The sequence below is a fragment of the Enhydra lutris genome, unplaced genomic scaffold (assembly GCF_002288905.1).
Source record: "Enhydra lutris kenyoni isolate GAN:26980312 unplaced genomic scaffold, ASM228890v2 scaffoldscaffold27, whole genome shotgun sequence".
NCBI lineage: Eukaryota > Metazoa > Chordata > Mammalia > Carnivora > Mustelidae > Enhydra > Enhydra lutris.
In genome coordinates this window covers 7,975,231-8,000,136 of record NW_019154111.1, presented here as the reverse complement: position 1 = coordinate 8,000,136, position 24,906 = coordinate 7,975,231, and the positions used below count along the sequence as shown (strand labels likewise).

Below are 24,906 nucleotides of genomic sequence, written 5' to 3'. Positions count from 1 at the left end.
ACTCTTCCTGCTACCACCATGTCCTTAAACTAGATTCACTGTTGACTCTCACTTCCCCATTACGTGAGCCCAGTAAGTAACAACCTTCCTGTTGGTCCTGCATTTGCATCACCTTCACTGGGGACTAGTATAATGAGACATATGTGGTGTGCTGACCACCAGTGGTTTCAGTCCTTGAGATGTGTGTGGATAAATACAATTCAATTGAACAGGGAGACGCTACCTTAAGTTCCAATAGCCTAGTTACGTGAATTCAACCAATCAATCCAATTAATGAAAGGAGGTGGGAATTTGCAAGAACTTTCTCGGACTTTCCAGCACTGGTGAAACGCATCAGACCAGCAGATGGAGCTCAACTACCACAGATAAGGATCCGGGTTTGGCTCACTGTGTCAGACCCTTGGAGATAACGTGGGGAAAAAAAATAGTGGAGACTATTGTCCTAGGACAAAAGGAATCCCTACCCTGGGCCCTGGGTTTCAGGGCAGGAGTTGGCAAACTTTTTCTATAAAAAGCCAGATAGTAAATATTTTAGACTTTGTGAGCCATGTGTGCTTTCTACCACATTTTCATTTCTTTTTTTTTTTTTTTTAAACAACCTTTTAAAATGTAAAAACCATTCTTAGTGCGTGAGCAGTTAAAAAAGAGACCTCAGGGGGCGCCTGGGTGGCTCAGTGGGTTAAGCCTCTGCCTTCGGCTCAGGTCATGATCTCAGGGTCCTGGGATCTAGCCCCGCATGGGGCTCGCTGCTCAGCGGGGAGCCTGCTTCCCCCCTCTCTCTCTGCCTGCCTCTCTGCCTACTTGATCTCTCTCTCTCTCTCTCTCTCTGTGTCAAATAAATAAATAAAATATTAAAAAAAAAAAAAAAAAAAAACAGACCTCGGACTGGATTTGTTCCCAGAGCCGAAGTTTTCATATTCCTTTAAAGGACTTTAAAGGACTCTGTATATCATAAACACAAAAATAAACAATAAGCTTTGCACAGTGGCAGTATTGTAGCCAATGAGGTTTATCCAAGGCGCGATTATTGCTAATCGAAAAATAAACAATAAAGATTAAAGAGAATATGGTATCTCTGCCACTTGGGGTCATATGTTTAACACAGGTACAGCATGACCCATATCCCTAAACACCTCCCTCACTATTAATACTGTTCAAGCCCCAGGGAAATTATTTTCCAGAACTCTTGCCCGGTGTCCTCGAAACACAAGGCAATGGCTTCCAAATGCGCTGAAGGTTTGTGAGTTGTGCTATGATAGGGCTGGAGGCAGATGCTTCATTAGGACCCAGGGAAGACTTGAGCAGACGTGCTTAGGTAGGAGAAGAGACAAATGAATGCGTCAGATCTTTCTTCTTGGATACTGTGCAGGCAAAAGACTCCTGCAGAAGAAATTCAGAGCTTAGCTGGTCTGCGTGGAAGGGAAACCTTCCTTCCCTGGCTTCTAGCAGAGGAGGGTGAGGAACCCCCACTTCTTGTTCTTTGCTTGGTTTTAATTTGGATCTAATGAAGCCAAATATGGGCTCCCCGGGGGGACAGCAAAAACAAACAAATAGACAAACACCCACAAGCCGTGCACGTGTTCTGTGACTCATTCTGTCAACGGCCTCATAAAACCAGGCTTCCTGAAGAAGCATAGCCTGATTTGGAGAAGGCACTACAACACGTGGCATCTGAGATTGGCCAGTGTATCTGGCAAAAAATCCAGGACCCACCAGCTTGACAAGTGAAATTCTTAGGGAATATCTTGGTCCAGAGCTCCCACGGGAGTGTTCTTTAAAGATTCAAGAGCCTTGTTAACTAACTCTGGGTCTAACCTGAGATAAAAAGGAAGCACAGGGCCTTGAGGGGGTGATGGAGGGACTGAGCACTTTTGGCTTCTCGGAGCACAGGTGTGTGCAAAAAGGCTGCTTCTGAAAGGGAAGAAGAACCGCAGAAGGTTCAGGCTGACATTCACGGGTCTGGCTCAGATGGATGTCCTCTGCCCTCACAGCTCAGTGCTCCCTGAGGTACCACAGAACCCACACTGAATGAGGACGGACCCTGTCAGAAGCCGGGAGCTTCCGCTCTGCCATGGGGCTTCGGGTGAGGCTGGGGTCTGGCGCAGCTCCTCCATCGCCTCCCTTTCACAGACCATTACTAACTAGTCCACCCTGTTTGGAATTAGACCACTAGTGAATAGCATCAGTAGCTCTGATCAGAGACCCGAACCGTATCTTGAGTAGGGCCAGAAAGACATTCAAGTTTTTGCTTGATTAAAGGAACATTTACTGATTAAAGGAAATACTGATGGGCTCCTGGGAGGATCAGTCAGTCAAATTTCTGCCTTTGGCTCAGGTCATGATCCCAGAGTCCTGGCATCGAGTCCCGCATCGGGCTCCTCGCTCAGATGCGGGCCTGCTTTTCCCCCATCCCCTCCTCCCGCTTGTATCACACTCTTTCTCTCAAAAATAAATAAATAAAATCTTTTTAAAAAATAAAGGAAATAGTTATGGTCAGGCAAAGAAAAGGCAGTTACATAGGAGGAGTTCCTAGGATTCATGAGCCAGTGACAGTCGCTCCCACCCAGGACAGACATTACCTCACAAGGTAATCTAATTCAAGCAACAAAGACTTGAGTTTCACCATGTGAGTCCCTGAATTCAGAGAGCATGGGTGCTGCTCACCTAATGGAGAAAGGGGGAGGCTGTTAGAGTATTTAACACTTCCACAGAAGGCCCTTGGTGGGAAAAAGAAAGCAAGTCTAAATGCAGCCTGTGGGCTGAGTTATGGTGATACTACACACGCGCATAAATGCCCAGGGTTGCCCCTGTGGGCTCAGGGCAAGGCCAGCGACTAGCAGTTCGGTCTGACAAGTGGATCGTACAAAGCTTTGTTGAAATTTTACCTTGTGTGGGATAGGAGTTTATAGTTAAATCTCAAATACTGGTGGTTCATGGTGATGCATGCCCCTGAGTCTTAAAAAGAGGGAGGAAGTATGACCTCGAATGTAGTCATGAGGGTCTACAAGTTGATACCTTGGGCTACAAACCACGCACATGGGGCCCCCAAACAACAGAATCCCTATCTCCGTCTGAAGGCGCTTGTGTTGCCCACGGTGGTCCAGATTGTCAACAGCAATGGGCACGTGTGCCTTTGGTGGGAGAATAGGAGAGCGTGCGGCCCATCGCAGAGCTGGCAGTCTGCCCAAGCCTGACATTTCACAGAGTATGGAAGGATTTTGTATTTTTAAAAACTGGTATTCACGGTGTTGCTGGTTTGAGCTTTGCCTATTCTGCAACTGAGGACCCGGCCCAGACTACTGTGAAAAAGACTTGGCCGCCCAGATTGCCCACCGGCATGAACATCGATGTCTGCAGCAGACAGCTCAAGGATTTCCTGGCCTCCTTCACCACGTGAGCCAGTTCCTACAACACATCTCCTCCTGCGTGTACCTCTACACATCCCGTTGGTTCCGCTCCTCCAGCAATCCCTGACTGGCACACACACCCTGTGATTCGGCCAGCCCATTCCTACATGTCTGTTCGGTGGAAATACATAGATATGTTCACCTAAAAGTACCAAGTACACAGACATCCATAGCAATACTATCTATAGCAGCCAATAACTGGAAACTACCCTTAAACACAGTTTGGGTAACAGCAGAATAGAGAAGTAAATTACTGCGTAATTATGTAACAGACCGCTACTCAGTAAAGAGAATGAAGAGTCTACCCCTACATATAAAAGGGGGGAAGACTCTTGTAAAAATCATGGTGAATGAAGAAGGCAGACACAAACTAGTATGTTCTGAGGAGTTCTGTATAGAAAGTTAAAAACCGGGACGCCTGGGAGGCTCAGTTGGTTGGACGACTGCCTTCGGCTCAGGTCATGATCCCGGGGTCCCGGGATTGAGTCCCACATCGGGCTCCCAGCTCCATGGGGAGTCTGCTTCTCTCTCTGACCTTCTCTTCGCTCATGCTCTCTCACTGTCTCTCTCTCAAATAAATAAATAAAATCTTTAAAAAAAAAAAAAAAGAAAGTTCAAAACCAAGCGAAACTCATCTATGGAAACTCATCTGTTTCCTTCCCGTTGCTGGTAACAGGAGCAAGTTCAGCTTGGGAAATTTATCGTGTTATTTTCTATATGTCCTAATTAAAATTTTAAGGTTCATTTATAAAGGGACAAGGGCAGACTTTGGAAGGAGGCAAGAGAAAAACAGAACTAGAGCAAGTTTATCAAGCACATCGTTGTAGTATAACATTGCCTAGTCCACCTCCCCTTGGCCCATTACCTCTCGGATCCTCTTCTGCCATTCCTCAGTGAACTCAGGAGAGCTGGTGTTCACCAGACTGGCATTGAATGTCCACTCAGGGCACTTCCAAGCGGGAAGGGAGAGCATGGCCAGGGAGGGTGCCACGAAAGCAAACGTCCCGCCCTGGAGAATGGGCAGCCTGGAGGAGGGGGACAAGGAAGCAGTTACCCACAAGATCTGTTAGCACGGGTCTGAAACTGGGCCCAGTGGTGGTTCTTTAATCCCAACCCCTAGCCTGATTTAGAGGCCATCCATGACCTAGCTGGTCTCAGTACACAGGGCACTCCTGCCGGGCTCCAAGTCAGACCCAGGAACCCTGCCAAACCTTGGACAGATAACATGTCTACCCTGGTCCCGGAGAATCTTCCCCAGAGCCCAGGATAAAAACACAGCTCCCACGGGGAGTTCTCCCACCAAGAGAAGCACAGCCTAAAATTTGGGCTGCCAGACTCCTTTGTGTCTTCAAAATGACCAGCAATCCCAGACCTTGACCTCCAAGCTTCCTTTTTATCACATGGACAGAATAGTTTTTAGGTCAATTATCAGGGCAAGTTCCTTCCATCCAGGCCCTTCTGACTCCTGCTCAGCCTCTCCCTCTGGCCTCTGAGAACTTCTAGAACTTTCTTCCCTTTGAGGTAAATGCAGCCTGATAAGTCAACCTCCAACAAGCCTCTCTTATTAGATCAGAGGCTATCTGGGCTAGCCTAGTCTGCCCACCCATGACATTAATATTGGGGAAGGGTGGCACAGAGGCATCCCAGCATTTTGCTACACCCTATACAAGAAAGGTATACTCAGAATTTCACAAAAACCTCTTGGAGGATTATTCTTGAGAATGACTCAGTACATCCTATGTAATGAAAATATAAATTTTGTTATAGTTTTTTAAAAAGATTTTATTTATTTATTTGACACAGAGAGAGAAGGAACACAGCAGGGGGAGTGGGAGAGGGATAGCAGGAAGCCCAGTGTGGGGCTCGATCCCAGGACCCTGGGATCATGACCTGAGCCGAAGGCAGATGATTAACAACTGAGCCACCCAGGCACCCCCTGAAAATGTAAATTTGATGGAAGAGTTCGGCTGCCTAAGTGGCCTTGGTATCTTGGCTGAACGTGAGAGTCGATGATGCCTGGGCATCAGCCTGAGAGGAGTTGGTGGGCTTGTCTAGGACTGTGCCCAGGTACGGGGTGTACGTAAAGCTCCAGGGGATTCTAGTGTGCAGCCAGGGTGGAGGACAGCTGATCTACCTCTGTAAGTCTAGACCCGCAAGGTTCCACGGTAGAATAGAATACATCGCCCACACGAGGCAGGAATATACAGGGGATGGTATGGGTATGTGTGAATGCTTTCTCAATTTAAAAATTATGACTCTAAGTATCTTTTTTTAAAAGATTTTATTTATTTATTTGACAGAGAGAGAGAGAGAACACAAGCAGGCAGAGCAGCAGGCAGAGGGAGAGAGAAAAGCAGGCTCCTCGCCGAGCAAGGAGCCCGATGCGGGACTCAGTCCCAGGACCCCAGGATCATGATCTGAGCCAAAGGCAGCTGCTCAACCGACTAGGCTACCTAGGCCTCCCATGACTCTAATTATCTTGACAGAGAAGGGAAACATGCTCTACTTTGATCTTTAAAAAATCCCCTTGAGCTTTCAAAGTGAACATATAAACCTTTGTATATGGATATAACCAGAGTGACATGAAACAACTTGCATTGTAATTTTTTGCTGTAATTCCATACGTACGTTGCACTCATTCACCAAGTGTCTATTGAGGATCTGCTCTTGGTGGGCAGTGGCTGCCATGATACTGAGGATACCACGACGAGTGAAACCAAACTCCCATTTACATTCTAGGGACACACATCTCAGCCTCATACTAACAAAATAACCACTTCCAATAACTTCCTCTCAAGGATTACTTTAAACACCTCATGACGATGCTCACGTACAGTCTGCCATGCCTGCCATGTCCATTCTACTGGGTTCCACAAGGGCAGGGATTCATTACCTTTCATTCCCATCCCTCCAGCGCTGAGCCTGGCGCCCCCAAAAACCTGCCAACATTGGACTTACCCTTTTGTTTTTTTGGCATGGAATGAAGCCCTAACAAAGATTATTTTGCATTTCATTAAGCTAGGAGAGATGTGCACTCATTCGTGTGATATAATGTCTGTTCTCTATAAACTGTCTGCTCATTACATAGGGTTTGGATACAGTCAAAATATACTTGTAACAATTCTTAGGATAGTGAGCTTTCTTTTCATTAAAAAAAAAAAATGTTTTCTGTTACTATATACAGGAATTCGTCCCCAGTTCAGAAATCATTAAAGAGAGCATTTCCAAATTTTCAAGCAGTTGAGCTCCTTTCTAATCCTGTTCATGTTATTTTCTTCCAAGATGATTACATGTCATTGGGATAATATGATACATGGACTTTCTGCCTTTTGGTAATTGCTAAATATCTTTTATGTCCAAAAGCAAGATGAATTTTTTTTCCATTTATTTGTCTAAGCGTATTATCATGTTCTACCTTTAGGTTCACACAATGTATCCATAAATTTTTCCCTTGTTATTTTATCCTTACACCTTCCAGTTCCATTTTCTATTCCTTCTGCCCCATTCCCATCCCCATTTTATTAGGTATAACTTTTTTTAAGATTTTATTTATTTTAGAGAGAGAGTGCATGAGTGCAAGCCGGGGCAGGAGCAAAGGGGGAGGTAGAGAGAGGGAGTCTCCAGCAGACTCTGCTGAGTGTGGAGCCCATCGCAGGGCTGGATCCCATGATCCTGAGACCATGACCCAAGCCAAAACCAAGAGTTGGATGCTTAATGGACTGAGCCACCCAGGCACCCCAGATGTAACTTCTTATCAGTACTCTTTTGGTATATAGGTAAGAGACAGAGAGAGAGAGATCTACATATACACCTTGCATTTCTGCTAGTTCTTCCTTTATGCATGTCCCCAGTATGTGTATAGGGTATGTGCACTCAGTACTATTCTAGACTTTTGTTGTTTTATGTATGTCTTACCTTTGGTGGTGACTTTAATGCATGTCTGTATTCTTTTCAACTTCCTGATTCATTTTATCTACTACCATGATGACAACCTCTATATTTTTAAAATCTGCACATGAGTATGATTCACTATTATTCTACATGTGCCTTCTGACTTGCATGTTTCTCTTATAAACTATAGACTGTTGATTTGGAACCAACTGAACATTTTAAATCCGGAAGAGCCTCTTGAAACATATCCAGCTTGGTCTTGTCATTTGTATAGGTAGAGGATCTGGGCCTGAGGTCATAGAGTTAACCAGGAGGAGTGCTCAGGGCTCCTCCCTCTTCATCCAGGTTCCTCGCTGCCCTGTGATAATGAGAAAGAGCAGGAACACACCTACGGCAAGTTTAAATCCGGCTCTACCTCCTATCAGTTGTGTGACCTAGCTAGGCATGCTGCCCAACTTCTGCAAGCCTTAGTGTCGTCTTTGACAAAATAAGAGTCCTCTCCCCAGGGAGTAGCCGTGAAGATTAAATATGTATACATGTGGAGGCCAGTGCCTGGGGCCCAGAAGACCTCAGCAGACAGCAGTTATTGTCATTACTTTATGACTCCCTCAGAAATGTGTGGGTACTTCCCGAGAAGGTGGTGTATGTTACATTTTCTTTTGTGTTTTCTCTTATAGATGCTCTATTGTGGGCTTTTTTTTTTTTTAAAAACCGTTGTCTGCCATTCCCAACTCTTGCAGGTGGGTTCTCTAAGATTTGTTTTTCTGCATCCTTTGTTTTCTTTTGTGTTGCTGGAATTCCTGTGCTCAGGCTGGTCCAAGGCTGTGTCTTTGCGTTAATTATCCCCTTGCTCTGTGGCCCGTTGTACTCAGCCCTGCAGGTCGTACAGCATCACCTGCACGGAGCTCCAAAGCTTCCACTTTACTACTGATCCAGTTCTTAAAACAGACACAATCTCTCTACTGTAGGGGCTTGTGTTAACATTTAAGGGTTAATGTCTGAGGCACAGCTCTCTTCGTATGATGTCACAACACGTGTCTGTTGGGATGGAGTTGCTTCTGTTGCATCTACTCATCACTTGGAAGCTTATTACTCTAGTAGTGTTGTTGGACCTATTCCAGCAGTCCCCCTTCCCTGGTTCTTCTTGTTTTTGTTACATTTGCTTTGAAAGAGGTGCTCTGACCGTGTCTCACAAGTTCCAACACGCTATGTATTACTTTGAACATTTACACGTCACCTTGTGTCAAATAGGATTTAAGGGACTTACAATTATATTACAATATAGTAAGGACCTACCACTCTATACTCAGACCACCCAGTTTCACTTTCCGGCTATTCCTCTCCTCCTCCCAGCCCCACTCACTACATACCCAGCCTCATGAACCTTTACAGGAAGAGCCAGGCTGGGCTCAGAGTGGGATCTGGCTGCAACTCTCCATCGCTGTCCTCACAACATCCGGTATAAAATGTGGGCAGACTACCCCAGGGCATCCTACTCCTTCCGCCCTTCGCTCTCTCATGTGGATGCTCGAGTCTGAAGAAGAGAAGATGCCCTGCCATTCTTCTTTACAACAATGATTTGCCAGTTTCCTAAGAAAAGGTTAAACGTCAAAATCTGTATATTACATGTCTTATAGGACAGGTATATTGGGTTGGCAGAGCCAGAGGAATGTGTCCCCAGGGCTACTATTAACATCTACGTTTACCTAGTATTATAAAGATAAAGTATAAAAGTATAAAGATAAAGTATATATAGATATTATAAAGATAACATAGGTTATCTCAAGAGCCCTTCAGGGAAGTGACGCTGCACTTCTTGTGCTGGAGGAGACTGGGGGCTGGGGGTGGGGAGGGCAAGTGGCGGTAGGAGGGCTCAGCTCGGAAGTGGGGAAGCCCTGATGAGAAAGGCTGAGTCACCCGCCAAATTGCAACAATGTGTTTGTTATAAAAACAACTGATGACAAGACATGAGCTAAGAACAAACTAGAGTTTATGTTCATGATTAGAGGAGACATTTTTCCTCCTCTCTTTGTAGTCCCAATTTAACCCAGAAACAGAAATATCTACCCTTTTGAAAGTAGTGGGAAGATAAACTCCCACCCTTCTCTCTGAGCTCTCAGGTCTCCTGTTGAAGAAAAATGTATTCATGACACTAGTTAAAGACATTCCAGTGACTTTATTCAAGGAGACGACTACAATGTAGTTCTGTAGTAGGGGAGAATGATCAGGCTTAATTTCGAATACCATAAGAAAAGGTGGAAATTTTCAGCCCAGGAGCAGGGTTGGGTCAGGGGCTGGAAAATTACCAAGAGGAAACATCAGGGATAAGATAGGAGGTGGGGAAATCCTGCTGAAGGCAGGCCAGGGTGATCAGACATCACCTGAATGATGGTAGAGAATGAGGAACCCAATCAGATGTGGAAGGTGAGGATGCTGACTATACTGAATTAGCAAGATTCTTGCTGAAATTGGAAAATGCAGAGACCAATATGAACACTCAAAAGTCAGACTTAGTGTCTGTTGGGACTTAAGAGAGAATGGTCATAGATGATCTTGTCCATTAGACATTATGACTACATAGATCTCTTCCAGTTAAGTGATGAATAAACAGAAAACTCATGGACTTGGGCCTGAAAAAGATCTTGCAGAAGAGGGGAAATGTTTTCCTGCTCTGAATTTAGAGGAAAAATTTCCTTTAAGAAGCAAGTGAAAATTGTTGAGTATGGTCAAAAATAACAGATGATATACCTGCATTATAGAATAACTCGGGACAATATTTTTTCAAGATTTATTTATTTATTTGAGAGAGGGAGAATGAATATGAGGGGAGGGGCAGACCGAGAGGGAGAGAGAGAGAGAGAGACTTCACCCTGAGCATGGAGGCCAACACTAAGCTCGATCCCAGGACCCTGAGATCAGGACCTGAGCCAAAATCTAAAGTCAGACCCTTAACTGGCTAAGCCACCTTGAAGCCCCACTTGGGATATTTTTATTTTATTTACTTATTTATTAGAGAGAAAGAGTGAAAGCACAAGCAGGCAGAGGCAGAGGGAGAAGCAGGCTTCCCTGATGAGCAGGAAGCCCCATGTGGGGCTCGATCCCAGGACTCTGGGATCATGACCCAAGCCAAAGGCAGACAATCAGCCAACTGAGCCACCCAGGTGTCCTCTTGGGATATTTTTAAACAAAATTCTAATAGAAGATATATGATGACTTAGCTAAATGAGGCATATACCATGTTCCTTGAACAGAAAAATTGATATTATAAAGGTGTCACTTATTCCAAGTTAATCTTTAAATATAATGCAAATGTAATCAAAATCCCAATGAGAATATTTTATTTCATATAATGATTTAAAAATTCATCTGGAAGAATTTAAAAATTAGAATAACTTATAAAGACTTTTAAAGGAAAGAATAATGAGGAAAGCATGCCCAGCTGAATAAAGTACAGTAGAAACTTATTAATTTTAAAACAGTGTGGGGGGTACTTGGGTGGCTCAGTTGGTTAAACATCCAACTTTAGGTTTCAGCTCAGGTCATGATCTCAGGGTCATCAGCTTCTGCACTCTGCATGCTCCCCTCTCTCTCTCAAATAAATGAATAAATCTTAAAACAAAACAAAACAAAAAACCCCAAAAACGAAGCAGTGTGGTAATGGTTGAAGACACAACTAAGAAATTAATGGCAGAAAACAGTAGCCCTGAAACAGATAGATGCTCGGATATATAGGAACTTAATATGTAATGAATAGTCTCGATTCTCATTTATTCAACAAATGATATTGAAAAAAATTGGCTTTTAGGGAGAAAAAAATAAATTTGAGGACTCACTTCTACAATACACCTAAATAAATCCCAAATAAATTCAAGAGTTAAATTTAAAAGCCTAAACAACACACATATAAGTACTTTTTTAAAAAGGTGATTATTTGTCTTATCTATTGAATATAGAAAGGATATCTAAGTCTAAAAGTAGATCGAGAAATAGCAAAGGAAAAAAGTAATAAATTTTACCAAAGAAACATAAAAGCTTTGATATGGCAAAAATTTCTTAATCAAAAATAAAGACACAATAAAAATGTTTATGGCAATTAATAAATACAAAGATTCAATATTCTTAATGTGTACTGGATTTTTTTTTTTTGCAAAGTAAGAAAATCATTGACTTCTGAGATTATACAATCAGCCTCTCTTGAAACGCCAATAAAATGACCTTAAAATATATTTTAGAGGGATAAACCACAAGATAAGATCTGAGCAGGAGATCTTTGAAAGATAGAGAGTAGATTGATAGTGGTAACTGATCTGACCGCCCCCGGGGAATCAGTATTCTACGCTAGCAATAGGTAAATGACATTACATTGAAAAACTCACAGCATATCGAATATTGGCTCTTAATGTAAGAGTAAATGTGGAGCTAAAACAGGTTTAATGTCTTTTTCAGAACCAGTCAGGTAACTGTCTTTTCCCCATCTTGGCAGAAGACTAGTTTATTCTGTGGAAAAGGCAAGACACAGGGTCTTTGGATTCTGCAGAGAAACTGGCACAGTTGAAGTGGAGATACCATACTGAACACTGGGGTGATTCATTTATTATATACACACGGAACACTAAAACATCCAGCTCACTTTCCCACTGAGCTTCTAGCACATTTCCAGCCAGCCCTTTATTCTCCAGGCAAGAGGCTAGAAGTCCCTTTTCTGGAGGATAGGACAACCTGAGTGGAAAAGCATAAAGTTGCTGAAATTCAGGCTTCCCCAACTATGCTAGGAAAAGTATAAACATACTTGAAATTCATGACAACATGTCAAGAGTACAATGTGAATGGTGGCCCTTGCATTTGGTTTATGTGGCATTCCTATGTATCATGCTGCAATGAAGTCCAAAGTGAACAAGATCCAGTCTCAGGCTCAGAACCTACAGTCAAGCTTTTGAGACCCAACCTTTAAATATGAGCAGATATACAAGGATCACGAGACAACACAGGACCTTAGATGACAGAGAACCAAATAAAGAAACAGATGAAAGTAACTTGTCCTGTAGGAAGATGATAATTTTCTTAAAGATTTTATTTATTTATTGGAGACAGAGAGAGAAAGAGATAGTGAGAGAGAGCATAGGTAGAGAAGAGAGGGAAAAGCAGACTCCCCAAGAGCAGGGAGCCCAATTCAGGGCTCAATCCCAAGACCCTGAGGTTATGACCTGAGCTGAAGGCAGATGCTTAACCAACTGAGCCACTCACGGACCCCAAGAGATGATAATCTTTTTCAAACACATTCTCATTTCATTTATATCTTTGGCAAGTAAGAAGATCTTACGTTCATAAAACAAGAATAGGATGCATAAAACAAGAATATTCAGAAAACAAAAAAAAATCTCTTGAAGTATTAGAGTAGAGATAAATTCAGTAGACATGATGGAAGATAAAGTTGATTAATTTCCTCCTCCCCAAAGACCAAAAACACAAAAAGTTATAAATAGGTAAGAAAAGGTAAAAGAATTAGAGGATCATTCCAGGAAATCCAGCATGTGAATAAAAGGAGATTGAGAAAGAAACTCAAACAAACTGAAAAATAACTCTTCGCATATTAAAGGGAATTACTGAGTACACAGTATAATGGATGAAAATAAACTCAGGCCATGACACATAACTTAAAAATTTACAACACTGGGATTATAAAGCAGTTTTTTCTTTTTTTTTTTTTTCCAGCTTCTGGGTTGGGGGAAGGGGGAGAGATTACATAAAGTTTTGGCTTTCTTAAAATCACACTGAACGTTACAAAGCAATGGAATGATGTTTTCAAAATTCTGAAAGAAAATTATTTCCAACCTAAATTTCTATACCCAGCTAAGCTATCAATCAAGTGTGAGAGTAGAATCCAGATACTTTCTTATAAACAAAGTCTTACAAAATTTATCTCCTGTGTTCTCGTTCTCTCTCTCTCTCTCGGGAAGCTACTGGATTATTGTGTTCCTCCAAAAAAAGAAAAATATATGGGAACAAGAGACGTAGACTTGTGAACTGACATGAAGGGAATTCCCAGGATAGGGATGTAGGGGCATCTGAGGATGACATATATAATGTATACCAGTTATATACAGCAACCATTCAAAATAGAGAAAGTCAGAGAGTTCCAGGAGATAGTTCATCAAGATGAAGGTAATGTGAATGAAATTATTTTATTTATTATTATTTATATTTTATTCATATAATTTTTTTTAAAGAGACAGAGAACATGAGGAGGGGAGGAAGGGAGTAGCAGAGGAAGAGGGAGTGAGAGAATCTTATGCAGGATCCACGTTGAGTGTGGAGTGGGGCTTGGTCTCATGACCCTGTAATCATGACCTGAGCTGAAATGAAGAGTTGGACGCTTATCCTAACGAGCCACCCAGGTGCCCTGTGAATGAAATTATTAAGAAGAAATTTAGACGATAAGCAAAGAGTATAGAATTGAATTAGAAATAAGTACATAGAAAATTAAGTATATTAGAAACAAGAAAGATGTAAACTCCAGGGAAAACAAAAATCTGGGCAGGAAAAGGGAACATGATTCAGCTCCAAATAATATCATCGTCATTAATTATAATGTTGACACGGAATATTGAACTAAGCTGGGAGCATAGAAGAATAAGAGGATGGGAAGTCCGCTTGTATGTGGTGAGTGAGGGTCTGTGAAAGAAGAGGAGACCTCAGACATCAATACTGGCACACTGATTAGTAATACCTTAAAGGGAAGTGTGTTAATTAGAGATTTGGAGGATAGTACCTAAATAATCAGCTTAAGAGGAAGAAATGTTTGCCTCAGTCTAGAAAAAAAAAAATGGAGGGAGGAAGATTTCTGGTAGGAAGGAGAAGTCTGTTTGTCTATCTTCTTTAAACCTATCACTGCTTACTACTCTGAGAGTACCCCAGTCCCACCGCATCCCTCTGCCCAAAGCCAGTGATGGATTGGGAGCCATTGCTCCAGCTCTCCCTTCTGTTCTGCTCCAAAGACATACTTGTCCTTCTTTGTTTTTAGGGCTTTAATGCTGATCATGGAGAAATGCAGTCAAATGCTCTACCCCTGAGCTATACCCCAATCATGGAGAAATGAACTGGGGAAACAAAGATGAAAGCAGGTGAAGTTGCAAATGTTGTAGGCTCCCAGAGTTTGTCTCAAGGCTGGGGCCTTCATCCATAGCTCTCAGTCCCACCTCCAAGATAATAAGAGGCAGCCTACTGGACTTTTGCTCTCAGGCACAGGTTCAAAGGGTATGGCTCACAAAACATGTCCCAAAACTGTTCTAAAAATACATTTTAAATGGTTGTTACTTTTCCCAGTTATGAAGTAATACATGGACACTGAAGGAAAATAAATGGCAATAAAGAAAAATATAAAGAATAAATTTAAATCACCCTAATTCTATAACCTGGAAATGATTAACATTTTGTTCCAGTCTTTTTTTTTTATTTTTAACCAGATAAATGTTATCAGCACTCATATAACATAACAATATACCTTTCATAACAAACATAACAAATACCTTTCATATATAATGTAAACCACCCACCAATAACCTTAAAATTTCTATCAGTCTTTTTCTGTCTTCAAATAGAGAAATGATTCTCAGTATACATATAATTTCTACCTCTCATAATTATAAATTACATTGGCTGCTATTACCATAGTGAAAATCTTGAAACAGTTTAAATGTTCTTTAATAGGAAATAGCTAAATAAATTAGAATATAATTATATATTCTAGAGAATGAAATACTAAGTGATCATTTTTTAAAAAAAATACTATTGCAGAAGTGTGTTTGCTAAAATGGAAAAATATTCCAGTGCATTGTATATGTTTAAAGAGCAAGAAGAGAGCTGTTTTTTACAATTAAAATTTTTTACTTATTAAAAAGGAGAGGGAGGGTACAAAATTTTGTGTATAGTACAATCCTTTTCTTGATGTGAAAAATAAATTTCTGTACCTGGCACTGAGCTAAGCTCCTTGTGTGCATTTTCTAATATAATTCTCTAGGCTTTAGAAAAATTAAAAAACAGTTCCTCTTCACAGAAACATGAGGACTTCAGGAGAAAATAATGCAAATATTGTCCAGGGTAGAGAGGAAAGGAAGCACGAAGTCTCCTCTAGGTAGAGCAATATGCCTTATGCACTTGAGAACCTGGATGATTGCCCTGAGAAGGTTTGGGGTTGGAACATGTGCAATTCAAGAAGCCTGTGGGTAAATGGGGAAGTGGTCAACAGTTGGGGACAGATGTGTCTGGAGGGTGAGCTGCTGAAATCCAACCTCACCCATGTCATCATTTTGATGTTCCCTTCTTGAGTCAATCCAATGAGTGGGTAAAGGATGATGTCACGGGGACTTTTCTTTGAAATTGATCAGAACGGGGAGCAGAGACCCAGGATTATAAGAGGGGACTGAAGAATTCCTCCTGAGTTTTAAAGGGTCACTGTGTTGTAAGAATTAGTGAGCACTCTTGAGTCCCAACTACTTCCTACTGGACATAGAGCACTTTGTTCATTTTCTACAGAGCTCCCTGGACCAGATAAGGAAATGCCATTATGTGCCTTCCCCTATTGGTAACTACTCAACTTAAACCCAGAGGAAGCAGAAGTACCAGCCCCGTCTTCGGGACTCCTCTGTTGCGATGGATGGCCCGGTCACTCTTCTACCCCCAAAGCCACCACTGTTCCTGCTCCAGCCAGAGCTCCATTGGTACATCTGGAGACCTGGCTGTCAAAAGGGCAGGAGCAAAGTGGCTGCATAACTACATATGCCTGTCAGTGGGTATGGCCTTTCTATAGAACCAGCCTAAGTGAGGAAGGCTCCTGGGGGGATGCACCTAAGACCCCTAAGGTCATACCAGGGAAGCAGCTATCCATGTTGCCAAGGAGTACAGCTGCCTGCCCCACATTGGGCGCAGTTCTTGTGAGCTCTGATACTGAGCAGTGGTGCACCTGGGCTGCTCAGTCCATTGAGCGTCCAACTCTTGATTTTTGGCTCAGCTCAGGATTTCAGGATAGTGAGATGGAGCCCCGCACTGGGATCCACACTGGGCGTGCAGCCTGCTTAAAGATTCTCTCTTCCTCGCCCCCCGCCCCCGGCCATATTGCATGTGCACTCCCTTAAAAAAAAAAAAAAAGAGCAGCAGTTATCATCTCTTATCATTTTTTTTATTATTTAATGTCATTTTAATCACTAAGATATTCTGAAATCTTATTGTAACATCAGCCTGTTTTGGGTTGTCAGCAAATAACCAGCAATCAGATCTACTTGGCCTTTGAGTCATAGACTATTAGCTAGGTTTTATAACCCATAATGTCTCAGGAAGTTACTCATCAGCAGCTGGGGGGAGGGGAGCTTATTTCCATGGGTAGAACCAAACGCACATTTATTCCTGCCCTCACCTTAGTCTAAAGACATTAGGGTGATTTTACTTCCTAATTTTATTTCCCTCTTTCTCTGCATATTTAATGAAGGGGTAAGTTCAAGTTCTTTGGATCCTAACTCCTGATTAGTTTGTGTTTCTCACAAAACCCACCATCAGGCTAAGCCCACAGGTGCTTTTACTACTGGTAATCCAATTAAAATAGGGCACTTCATCACCTTCTCTGTCAACATCAGAGCTGTCCATAACAGAGATCAAAGAGGCCTTCAGACACTGTATAGTTGAACTCCTTCACTTTATAGATGAGAAAACTGAGTCTTAAAGAGGGTAGGTGACTTGTCCAAGTTCCCATGGCACCGAAGCCAAGACTGGGGTTCAGGCCTCCAGTTTCGAAGCTCAATGCTCTTCCATGTGTAACTCTCCACAGGGCTGGGACAGGGGTGGGGTCCCCAGGTCCCCAGGCAGGTTCCTGCAAGGTCTCCCTAATGCTACTGCAGCCTCTTACATTCCTAGGGCCAATCCTGGAAAATGGGGGAAGGTATCTGCATTTTAGGGTTCTGAGAGAGAAACCAGAGCAAACCCTGTACCTCTTTGAGTCCTTGGTGAGAGATCTGGAAGAAATTTTGGCTCTAAGAGATGGTGACAGAAGAAAGAGAGAGCAGGGAACTAACCCACCAACGCTGTGGGCATGTGTGTCCCACTCCTCAGGAGAGATCGTAAGAACTTAAGCCTTGGCATATTGCCTGGAAATGACTTGCAAAGGAAGCACTTTGCAAAGTGCCTTTGATTGGGTTCAGGCAAAATGGCCATGCCGAGAGTGAATATAGTCCTCGGAATGCTGTCTACAGTCAGCCTCTCCTGGAAACAAGGGGCCAGCCCCGTATCATCTAGACCTGTGTGGTTTAATTCAGATAATTGACAAAGAAGACATGGATATTAATGTTTTCCTGTCCAGTCATTTTCTGCCCAGACAGGTCAGGCCAGAAGCCCACTGTAGGAAATGTTTTCCATTTCCCTTCACAACCCCAGGGCTGAGCACAGGCCTGGCACAGATTAGGTCAAATGGAGACTTTTGGTGAAGGGATTCTCACTTGCCTGACTCCTTCTAAAGTCCGGGGAGGGGTCCCTACCCTGCGTTCACTAGCCATATGTCTTTGTCGACTTCGCAAAAGTAAACAGTTTCAGCCACATTTGGCTACGACTCTTGTCTCTGTACCGCCACCTTGCGGACCCTGAATCTTGCATCAGATGGCATTTGAAAGGTCATAGGCACTTTTAGGATCTGCCTAAGGGGAAGCTGAGTCAGGATAAATTGAGTTTGAGTGTGGTAGGATGTACTTACGTGGCTTGAGACCACTAAGCCACCCACGGATACTTAATTTATTTCTAGCCACCTTGGTGTCATGATTGTTTCTTGCAATGCTCCTACCCCCAACCCCATGCCAGCTCGATCTACTTCACGACATGAGGGCACAGAACCTGAGGTCACATGATGTTATGAATGTGTCCCACTGCACCTGGCATTTGACATATGTGGGTGGTGGATGAGAAACAAGGTCTGAAATGCATGGTGCCAGAAGCAAGTCTGTGGAAAATCTGACCACCGTCAGATATGTCAAACTGCCAGAGAAGATTTGGTTCTCATTTCTATGCAGTCAAGATGGAAGCTGTCTCCTCTCAAGAATATACTTAATAGGGGCGCCTGGGTGGCTCAGTGGATTAAACCCCTGCCTCCGGCTCAGGTCATGATCTCAGTGTCCTGGAATCGAGCCCCGCATCAGGCTCTTTGCTCGGCAGGGAGCCTGCTTCCCCCTCTCTCTCTGCCTGTCTCTCTGCCTACTTGTGATCTCTGTCTGTCAAATAAATAAATAAACTCTTAAAAAAAAGAATATACTTAATAACGCACCATATACACTTATAAATGCAGTGCTCATTTTAAAATTTTTTGATAGAAATTAAATACAACAGAATTTCTGTGTTTGCAGGGCACAAATCTACAGCAGCATTTCTGTATCTCAGCTAGCAGTATTTCCAAGCAAACTTGGACGAACCCGTGCTAGAGGAGTGACTGAACGATCTCTCCTTCTCTTTATAAAATGAAGAGGTGATCAAAGAGTACACAACCTTCAATTAAAGAAGAAAAGAGCCCGCAGGCATAAAATGTGGGGGAGAAGTATGATAGGGTGCCGTAAGAATGTTGAATAATAAAAACGCCATGCTGTATTTTGGAATTTACGGCATTTGTGGTGTTTATTTACTTTTCAAAATTTGTGATTTGTTGTGATTTTTTCCAAGTTAATAATATTCTCTCTCACATATGCTTTTGTATTCATACTTCTGGATTCCTTTTCCTTAAAGAGGATGCCAAAAACTGTGTAAGCTTCAGGCGGAACAGAACCCGGATCTGTTCTTGGACTAGATGCTCAATTAATGTTAAAGGGAGAAGACACAGGACTAACAGGTCTGAGGTGAGGGGGTGAGCAGAAGAGGGCCAGAGAGGGCCACAGAGAGGGATTTCCCGAGCAGATGGCAGCCCAACAGAGCCACTGTGTGGAACTCTGGGAATTAAGGTGGGGCAGGGGGTAGTGGTGGAGAGCAGGAAGAGGGGAGGTGTGGAAATGAGGAGGAGGAAAGCTCCAAGGAAACATTTTCCTGGCCTCACAATTTGTCCAGGCCAGCGCCAGAGCAAAAAGACTCCATGTTACTCAGGCTAATTTTAGCGGCCTACATAGGTGCACAAGGGACTGGATGTTTTTTGTTTCTAAAAGGTGACTGCACCGATTTGAACAATTGCTCATCTCAGTGGGACCCTAAGGGAGGAAAGGCAGTGCCGGCATCGACCTTGTTTTATGGGTCCCAAACCACATATCCCACTAGTGAGCCTCTGCCATCTTGTCTCCTCAGAACAGAACTCCTCTTCCCTGCCTCTTTGGGAAATTCCTCAAGGGGAGTCTCCATATTTGTCACCCCGGTGGGTGAGAGCTGGGCATTTGGCTTACATTGCACCAATCAGTGCTCTTCCCTGGGATTCTAAAATGGGAGAATCTCCAGAGCAGATCTCACCTGCTTTGGGAGAGAAGTGCAAGGACTGCCAGAGCCTGTCTACACTCCTATGTGGGGAGTCTGTCTGTGCCAACAAAGTCAGGCACTGGCAGTGTGATGAGGAGACTGTCTTCAGACAGGACAGAAGAGCCCCCCACACCTAGCCCGATGCTCCAGAGGGCTCCACTCTGCCTTCTCTGGGAGACATGTCCACGTCAAACCCATGTGCCTCTCCCCCTTGAGAGCCAAGGATTCTCAGTGTAAATGGCCCTGAGTCTTTTCCAGAGGCTGCTTGGGTCTCCTCCCCAGGTCTGTCCTGCTGAAGGCCAACCATGAAGCAAATGTGTACACCCCCAAGCCTAAGGAGGGCCAAGCGTCTGCTGTTTGGGGAATCTGGTGTGTGTGTGTGTGTGTGTGTGTGCGTGTGCGCATATGTGTGTGTTGGGGCTGGGTGTGGAGCTTGGACATGCAGGCTGGGGTGTCCACATTCATGCATGTTAGACCATTTGTGCTCTGAATCAAAGCTTGAGGTAGGAAGAGAAGGGAGAAGGCCACAGGCTAGGGGTTGCCCCTGCCTCCCATGAGGCTAAGTCCTAAAGTAGAACTTTGAGCAGTGGCAGAATTCTAAATTCAAACCTGGCCTTCCAGGTGGAATGATCAGAACAGATCTTATTTAAGAATTTGTAACTTCGGTTTGTAACTCTCCAATATTTAGACACACAGTGTGTGGGAACCTGTTTGTATTCTTGCCCTGCATCTCACAAACGTTAGGGGCAGGCCTCTATAGAAACAAGAGAAGTCCCATCTTCTGAGTCCCTATTCCTGACATGTGATGCACCTTGCCTTTCTCCTACCTTGATCTTATACATTAATAAAGAACAAATTTTTGCCTAAACTAATCCGGATTTATGTAACTTTAATCAAGAATCCTAGCTAGTGGGATGCCTGGGTGGCTCAGTTGGTTAAGCGGCTGCCTTTGGCTCAGGTCATGATCTCAGGGTCCTGGGATCAAGTCCCACGTCGGGCTCCTTGCTCCGCAGGGAGCCTGCTTCTCCCTCTGCCTCTATCTGCCACTCTGCCTGCCTGTACTCTCTCTATCTTTCTGACAAATAAATAAATAAAATCTTTAAAAAAAAAAAAAAAAAGAATCCTAGCTAGTACAGACAGTTAAGTGTTGGAGTAAGGACTTGAACCCAGGCTCTGATTCCTAGTCCCGTGTTCTCTTTAGCAGGTCCCACCAGCTGCCTAACCACCTCTCCAGCTGCAAGCCGAGCAAATCTTGCTGATACTCCAGCAAGGAAAAGTCAGAAGCCAGGGAAAAGAATTTTACGTACCTGACTCCTAAAAACACTTGCAGGAGAGTGCAGAGGCCGGAGACGAAGAAAATGGTGCTGATGAGGTAGCTCTGAGTCAGGGGGTCATGCTGCAGGCACAGGTCCTTGGCCAGGATGAGCGGTACTGCCACGAGCCCCCCCAGGGCCGTGAGGAAGTGCTGTGGGCAGAGCAGAGAGAGTGGACAGGCATGTAGGTGCTGCGGCTGCCTCCCCAACCCTCATTCCCGGTCCCCCGCCAGAGGAAAGAGCTCTACCTCTGGTCTCAGAGGAGCCTGACCAGGAGTGACAGGCAGACATTCAGATCAACTGTGGGAATGAGGGAGACCAGCAGGAAGAAACAAAGACCCAGCCAGAGGGTCTGGGGTTCAAGGGCACAACCCCAACACTGGGAACTGATATTCTGGGTAAGAAACCCAGGCAGGGACACAAAACAGGAGGACATAACAGGAACCAAAGAGGGGGGTCTTAAGAATAAGAACAAGGCAAGAGGGGTGACTGGGTGGCTCAGTCGGTTAAGTGTCTGCCTTCAGCTCAGGTCATGATCCCAGGGTCCTGGGATTGAGCCTAGAAGCAGGCTCCCTGCTCTGCCTCTCATTCTCCCTCTGCCTGACTCTCTACCTACTTGAGCTCCCTCTCTCTGTTAAATAAATAAGATCTTTTTTAAAAATCTAAAAAAAATCTTTAAAAAATCTAAGAAAAAAAAAAAAAAAACAAGACAAGAGGCTCATAATTAAAACAATGTACAAGGTGAGAGCAAGACTAATGACCAGGAAGCCTTGAGCACATTCCCCTGGACAGATCATATGTTAAGTCACAAACAGCCTTGGCAAATTTAAGAAGGGAATCATACCAAGGGTCTTTTCTGATGGTAATGGTATGAAACCGGAGGAAAACCAGAAAATTCATAAATCTGTGGAAAGTAAGCAACATCCCCCTGAGCAACCAATGGGAATAAGAAGAAATCAAAAGGGAAATGACGAAAAAATAAAATGAGAAAAACAAAAATGGAAACACAAGATATCAAAATTCCTGGGCCACAGGAAAGTAGTTTTAAGAGCGAAGCTCATAGTGATAAAGGCATAGAAGAAAAATCTCAAGCAGCCTAATTCTACACCTCCAGGAACTAGAACAAGAAGAATAAAGTAAGCCTAAAGTTAGCAGAAGGGAGGAGGAATGTATGTCATTAAAATGTCCATACTAGGGGCACCTGGGTGGCTCAGCAGGTTAAGCCTCTGCCTTCCGCTCAGGTCATGGTCTCAGGGTCCTGGGATCGAGCGTTGCATCAGGCTCTCTGCTCAGCAGGGAGCCTGCTTCCCCCCTCTGTCTGCCTGCCTCCTCCCTGCCTACTTGTGATTTCTCTGTCTGTCAAATAAATAAATAAAATCTTTTTAAAAAAATGTCCATACTATTCAAAGCAGGTATAGAGTCAATGAAATTGCTGTCAAAATTTCAATGACGTTGTTCACAAGAATGGAAAAAAAACAATGCTATAATTTGTATGGGACAACAAAAGACCTCAAATAGCCAAAGCAATCCTGAAAAAGAAGAACAAAACTGCAGCCATCATAATTCCTCATTTCAAACTTTGTTATAAAGCTACAGTAATCAAACAGCATTGTACCTGAAAACTGGCTGTTATTTTCCTTTACCTTAAAAAGTACAGCAAAAATGAAATAATAAAAACATACCAGAATTTCATTCGTTTGCCAATGACATATGCAGATTTTTTGCAGAATCTGATAGCAGTTTTTGAAAACTGGAAGCATGTTATTTTCAAAAATCCAAAAAACAAGAAAGGAGAAACCAGAATGGTACTATCATAAAAGTAGACAAATAGACCAAAAGAACAGAACTGAGAGCCCAGAAATAAACCCATGCACATATGGTCAACCAATATTTGACAAGGAAGCCAAAAGACTCCTGGGGGAAAGGGTAGTGTCGTCAATTAATGGTGCTGCAAATAATAATAATAATAATAAAATAAAAAAAAATTAATGGTGCTGCAAAATGTAGACAGCCACACACAGAAGAAGGAAAAATGGAACTCCTATCCCGCACCACTCACAAAAATTAACTCAAAACGGAATAAGGGCTTAAATGTAAGGCCTGAAACTGTGAAACTCCTACAAGAAAACACAGCAGAAAAGCTTCTTAACGTCAGGTCTTGGCAAAGATTGTTAGCTATGACACAAAAAGCACCAACAACAGAAGCCAAAATAAGAAAGCAGGACTACATCAAAGTAAAAAGCTCTGCACAGCCAAAGAAACAGTCAGCAAAATAAAAAGGCATCCTACAGAATGGGAGAAAATATTTGCAAACCGTCTATCTATAAGAGATTAGTATCCAAAATTTTTAAAAAATATTTTATTTATTTTTTTATTTAGTTATTTAGGAGAGAGAGAGAGAGAGAGCGCACGACCAGGAGGAAAGGGAGAAACAGCCTCCCTGCTGAGCAAGGAGTCGGATGCAGGGCTCGACCCCAGGACCCTGGGATCATGACCTGAGCTGAAGGCAGATGCTTAACTGACTGAGCCACCCATGTACAGCCTTAATATCCAGAATATCTAAGGACTCAGTAGCAAAACCCAAATAATCTGATTTAAAAGTGGGCAAGAGACTTGGAGCTCGAGAGGACGGGGAACGGGTAGGAGGATCCTGAGCTCACCCCCTTCCATGCTCACAACTAGATATCATCCCCGTCCCAGTCAAGAAACCGAACAGTGATCCGAAGACCAGCAGAACAAATCCCGCAACTGAATATAGAGAAGAAGCTGCGTCTGAAAGGTCAGGAAGGTCGGAAAGATGGCGGGAGGTTGCCCGCCGCGGGGAGGGACCTGTGCACACAGAGAGGGCAGAGAAATGGGTCCTGGCACCAGGGAGCTCACACAGGGGAGACGAATCCCCGTACCCTTTGGCTTTAGGCACCAGAGCGGCTGCACTCCAGGAGTCTGTAAATCTTGGGGAGACTTGGAGCCTAGAGCTGCAAAAGTCAGCTGACTCAGTCCTGGTCCAATCAGAAGGGCGAGTGACAGCCGGGTCCCCGCCCTTAAAGAGCCAGCAGCCTGTGTGGCGAGGCAACGTAGAAATGGCAGTTTAGGGGCACCTGGGTGGCACAGTCGGGGAAGCGACCGACTCTTGGTTTCAGCTCGGGGCTCAGGGTTGTGAGACCAAACCCTGTGTCATTAGCTTTGCACTCAACAGGGCGTCTGCTTGGGACTCTCTCTCCCTCCCCCTGCCCCTCCCCCTCCAAGCTTGCTCTCCCTCTCTCTGTCTCTCTCTGTCTCTCTGTCTCCCTCTCTTTCAAACAAACAAACAAATAAATAAATAAATAAATAAATCTTGAAAACAAAACACGGCAATTTATACAACATCTGGAGCAAAGAGGAGATAGGTCTGTTCAAACTGATTGTGGAGCGTGCTTGGAGGACTTTTTTGAAAACGAGGGAGCTGGTGGTGCCCTTTCCCTCCCGCATCGCTGGCATGAACAGAACCACGTGCAGGGGGTGGGGCTGCACAGACACCTGTAGCCTCCGCCGGGCTCAGGGCAAATACTGTCAAAGCAGCACACATGCCCCACCAACCGCAGGGGGCAGAGCTGCTGGCGCTGTCCGCCCCACCATTGCACCGAGCCGGGCCTCACACCCCCAGCCGCCTGGCTCGCAGCCCCCAGCTGACAGCCGCCTAGGTGCTTCGGGGATCTGGCATGGGACTAGTGGCCTACTGCACTTGGCTAAAACTGCCGCCCTGCTCCCAAATTCCCTGGTGGGCATGCCCCTTCAGAGGTGGACTGCGCTGAAAGGAGCAGTGACTCAGACACCACAGCAACGTGTTAGCAACACAC

The 24,906-nt window shown here is 43.9% G+C and overlaps 1 protein-coding gene across 1 annotated transcript in view; it reads right to left on the bottom strand.

Moving 5' to 3' along the window:
* Positions 1–24,906, bottom strand: part of LOC111151845 (solute carrier family 23 member 1-like) — a 51,483-nt gene that overhangs the window by 12,434 nt on the left and 14,143 nt on the right. Inside the window, 2 exon segments of the mRNA XM_022510058.1 lie at positions 4,273–4,432; positions 21,065–21,222. Of these exon segments, the coding sequence (XP_022365766.1) occupies positions 4,273–4,432; positions 21,065–21,222 (318 nt within the window).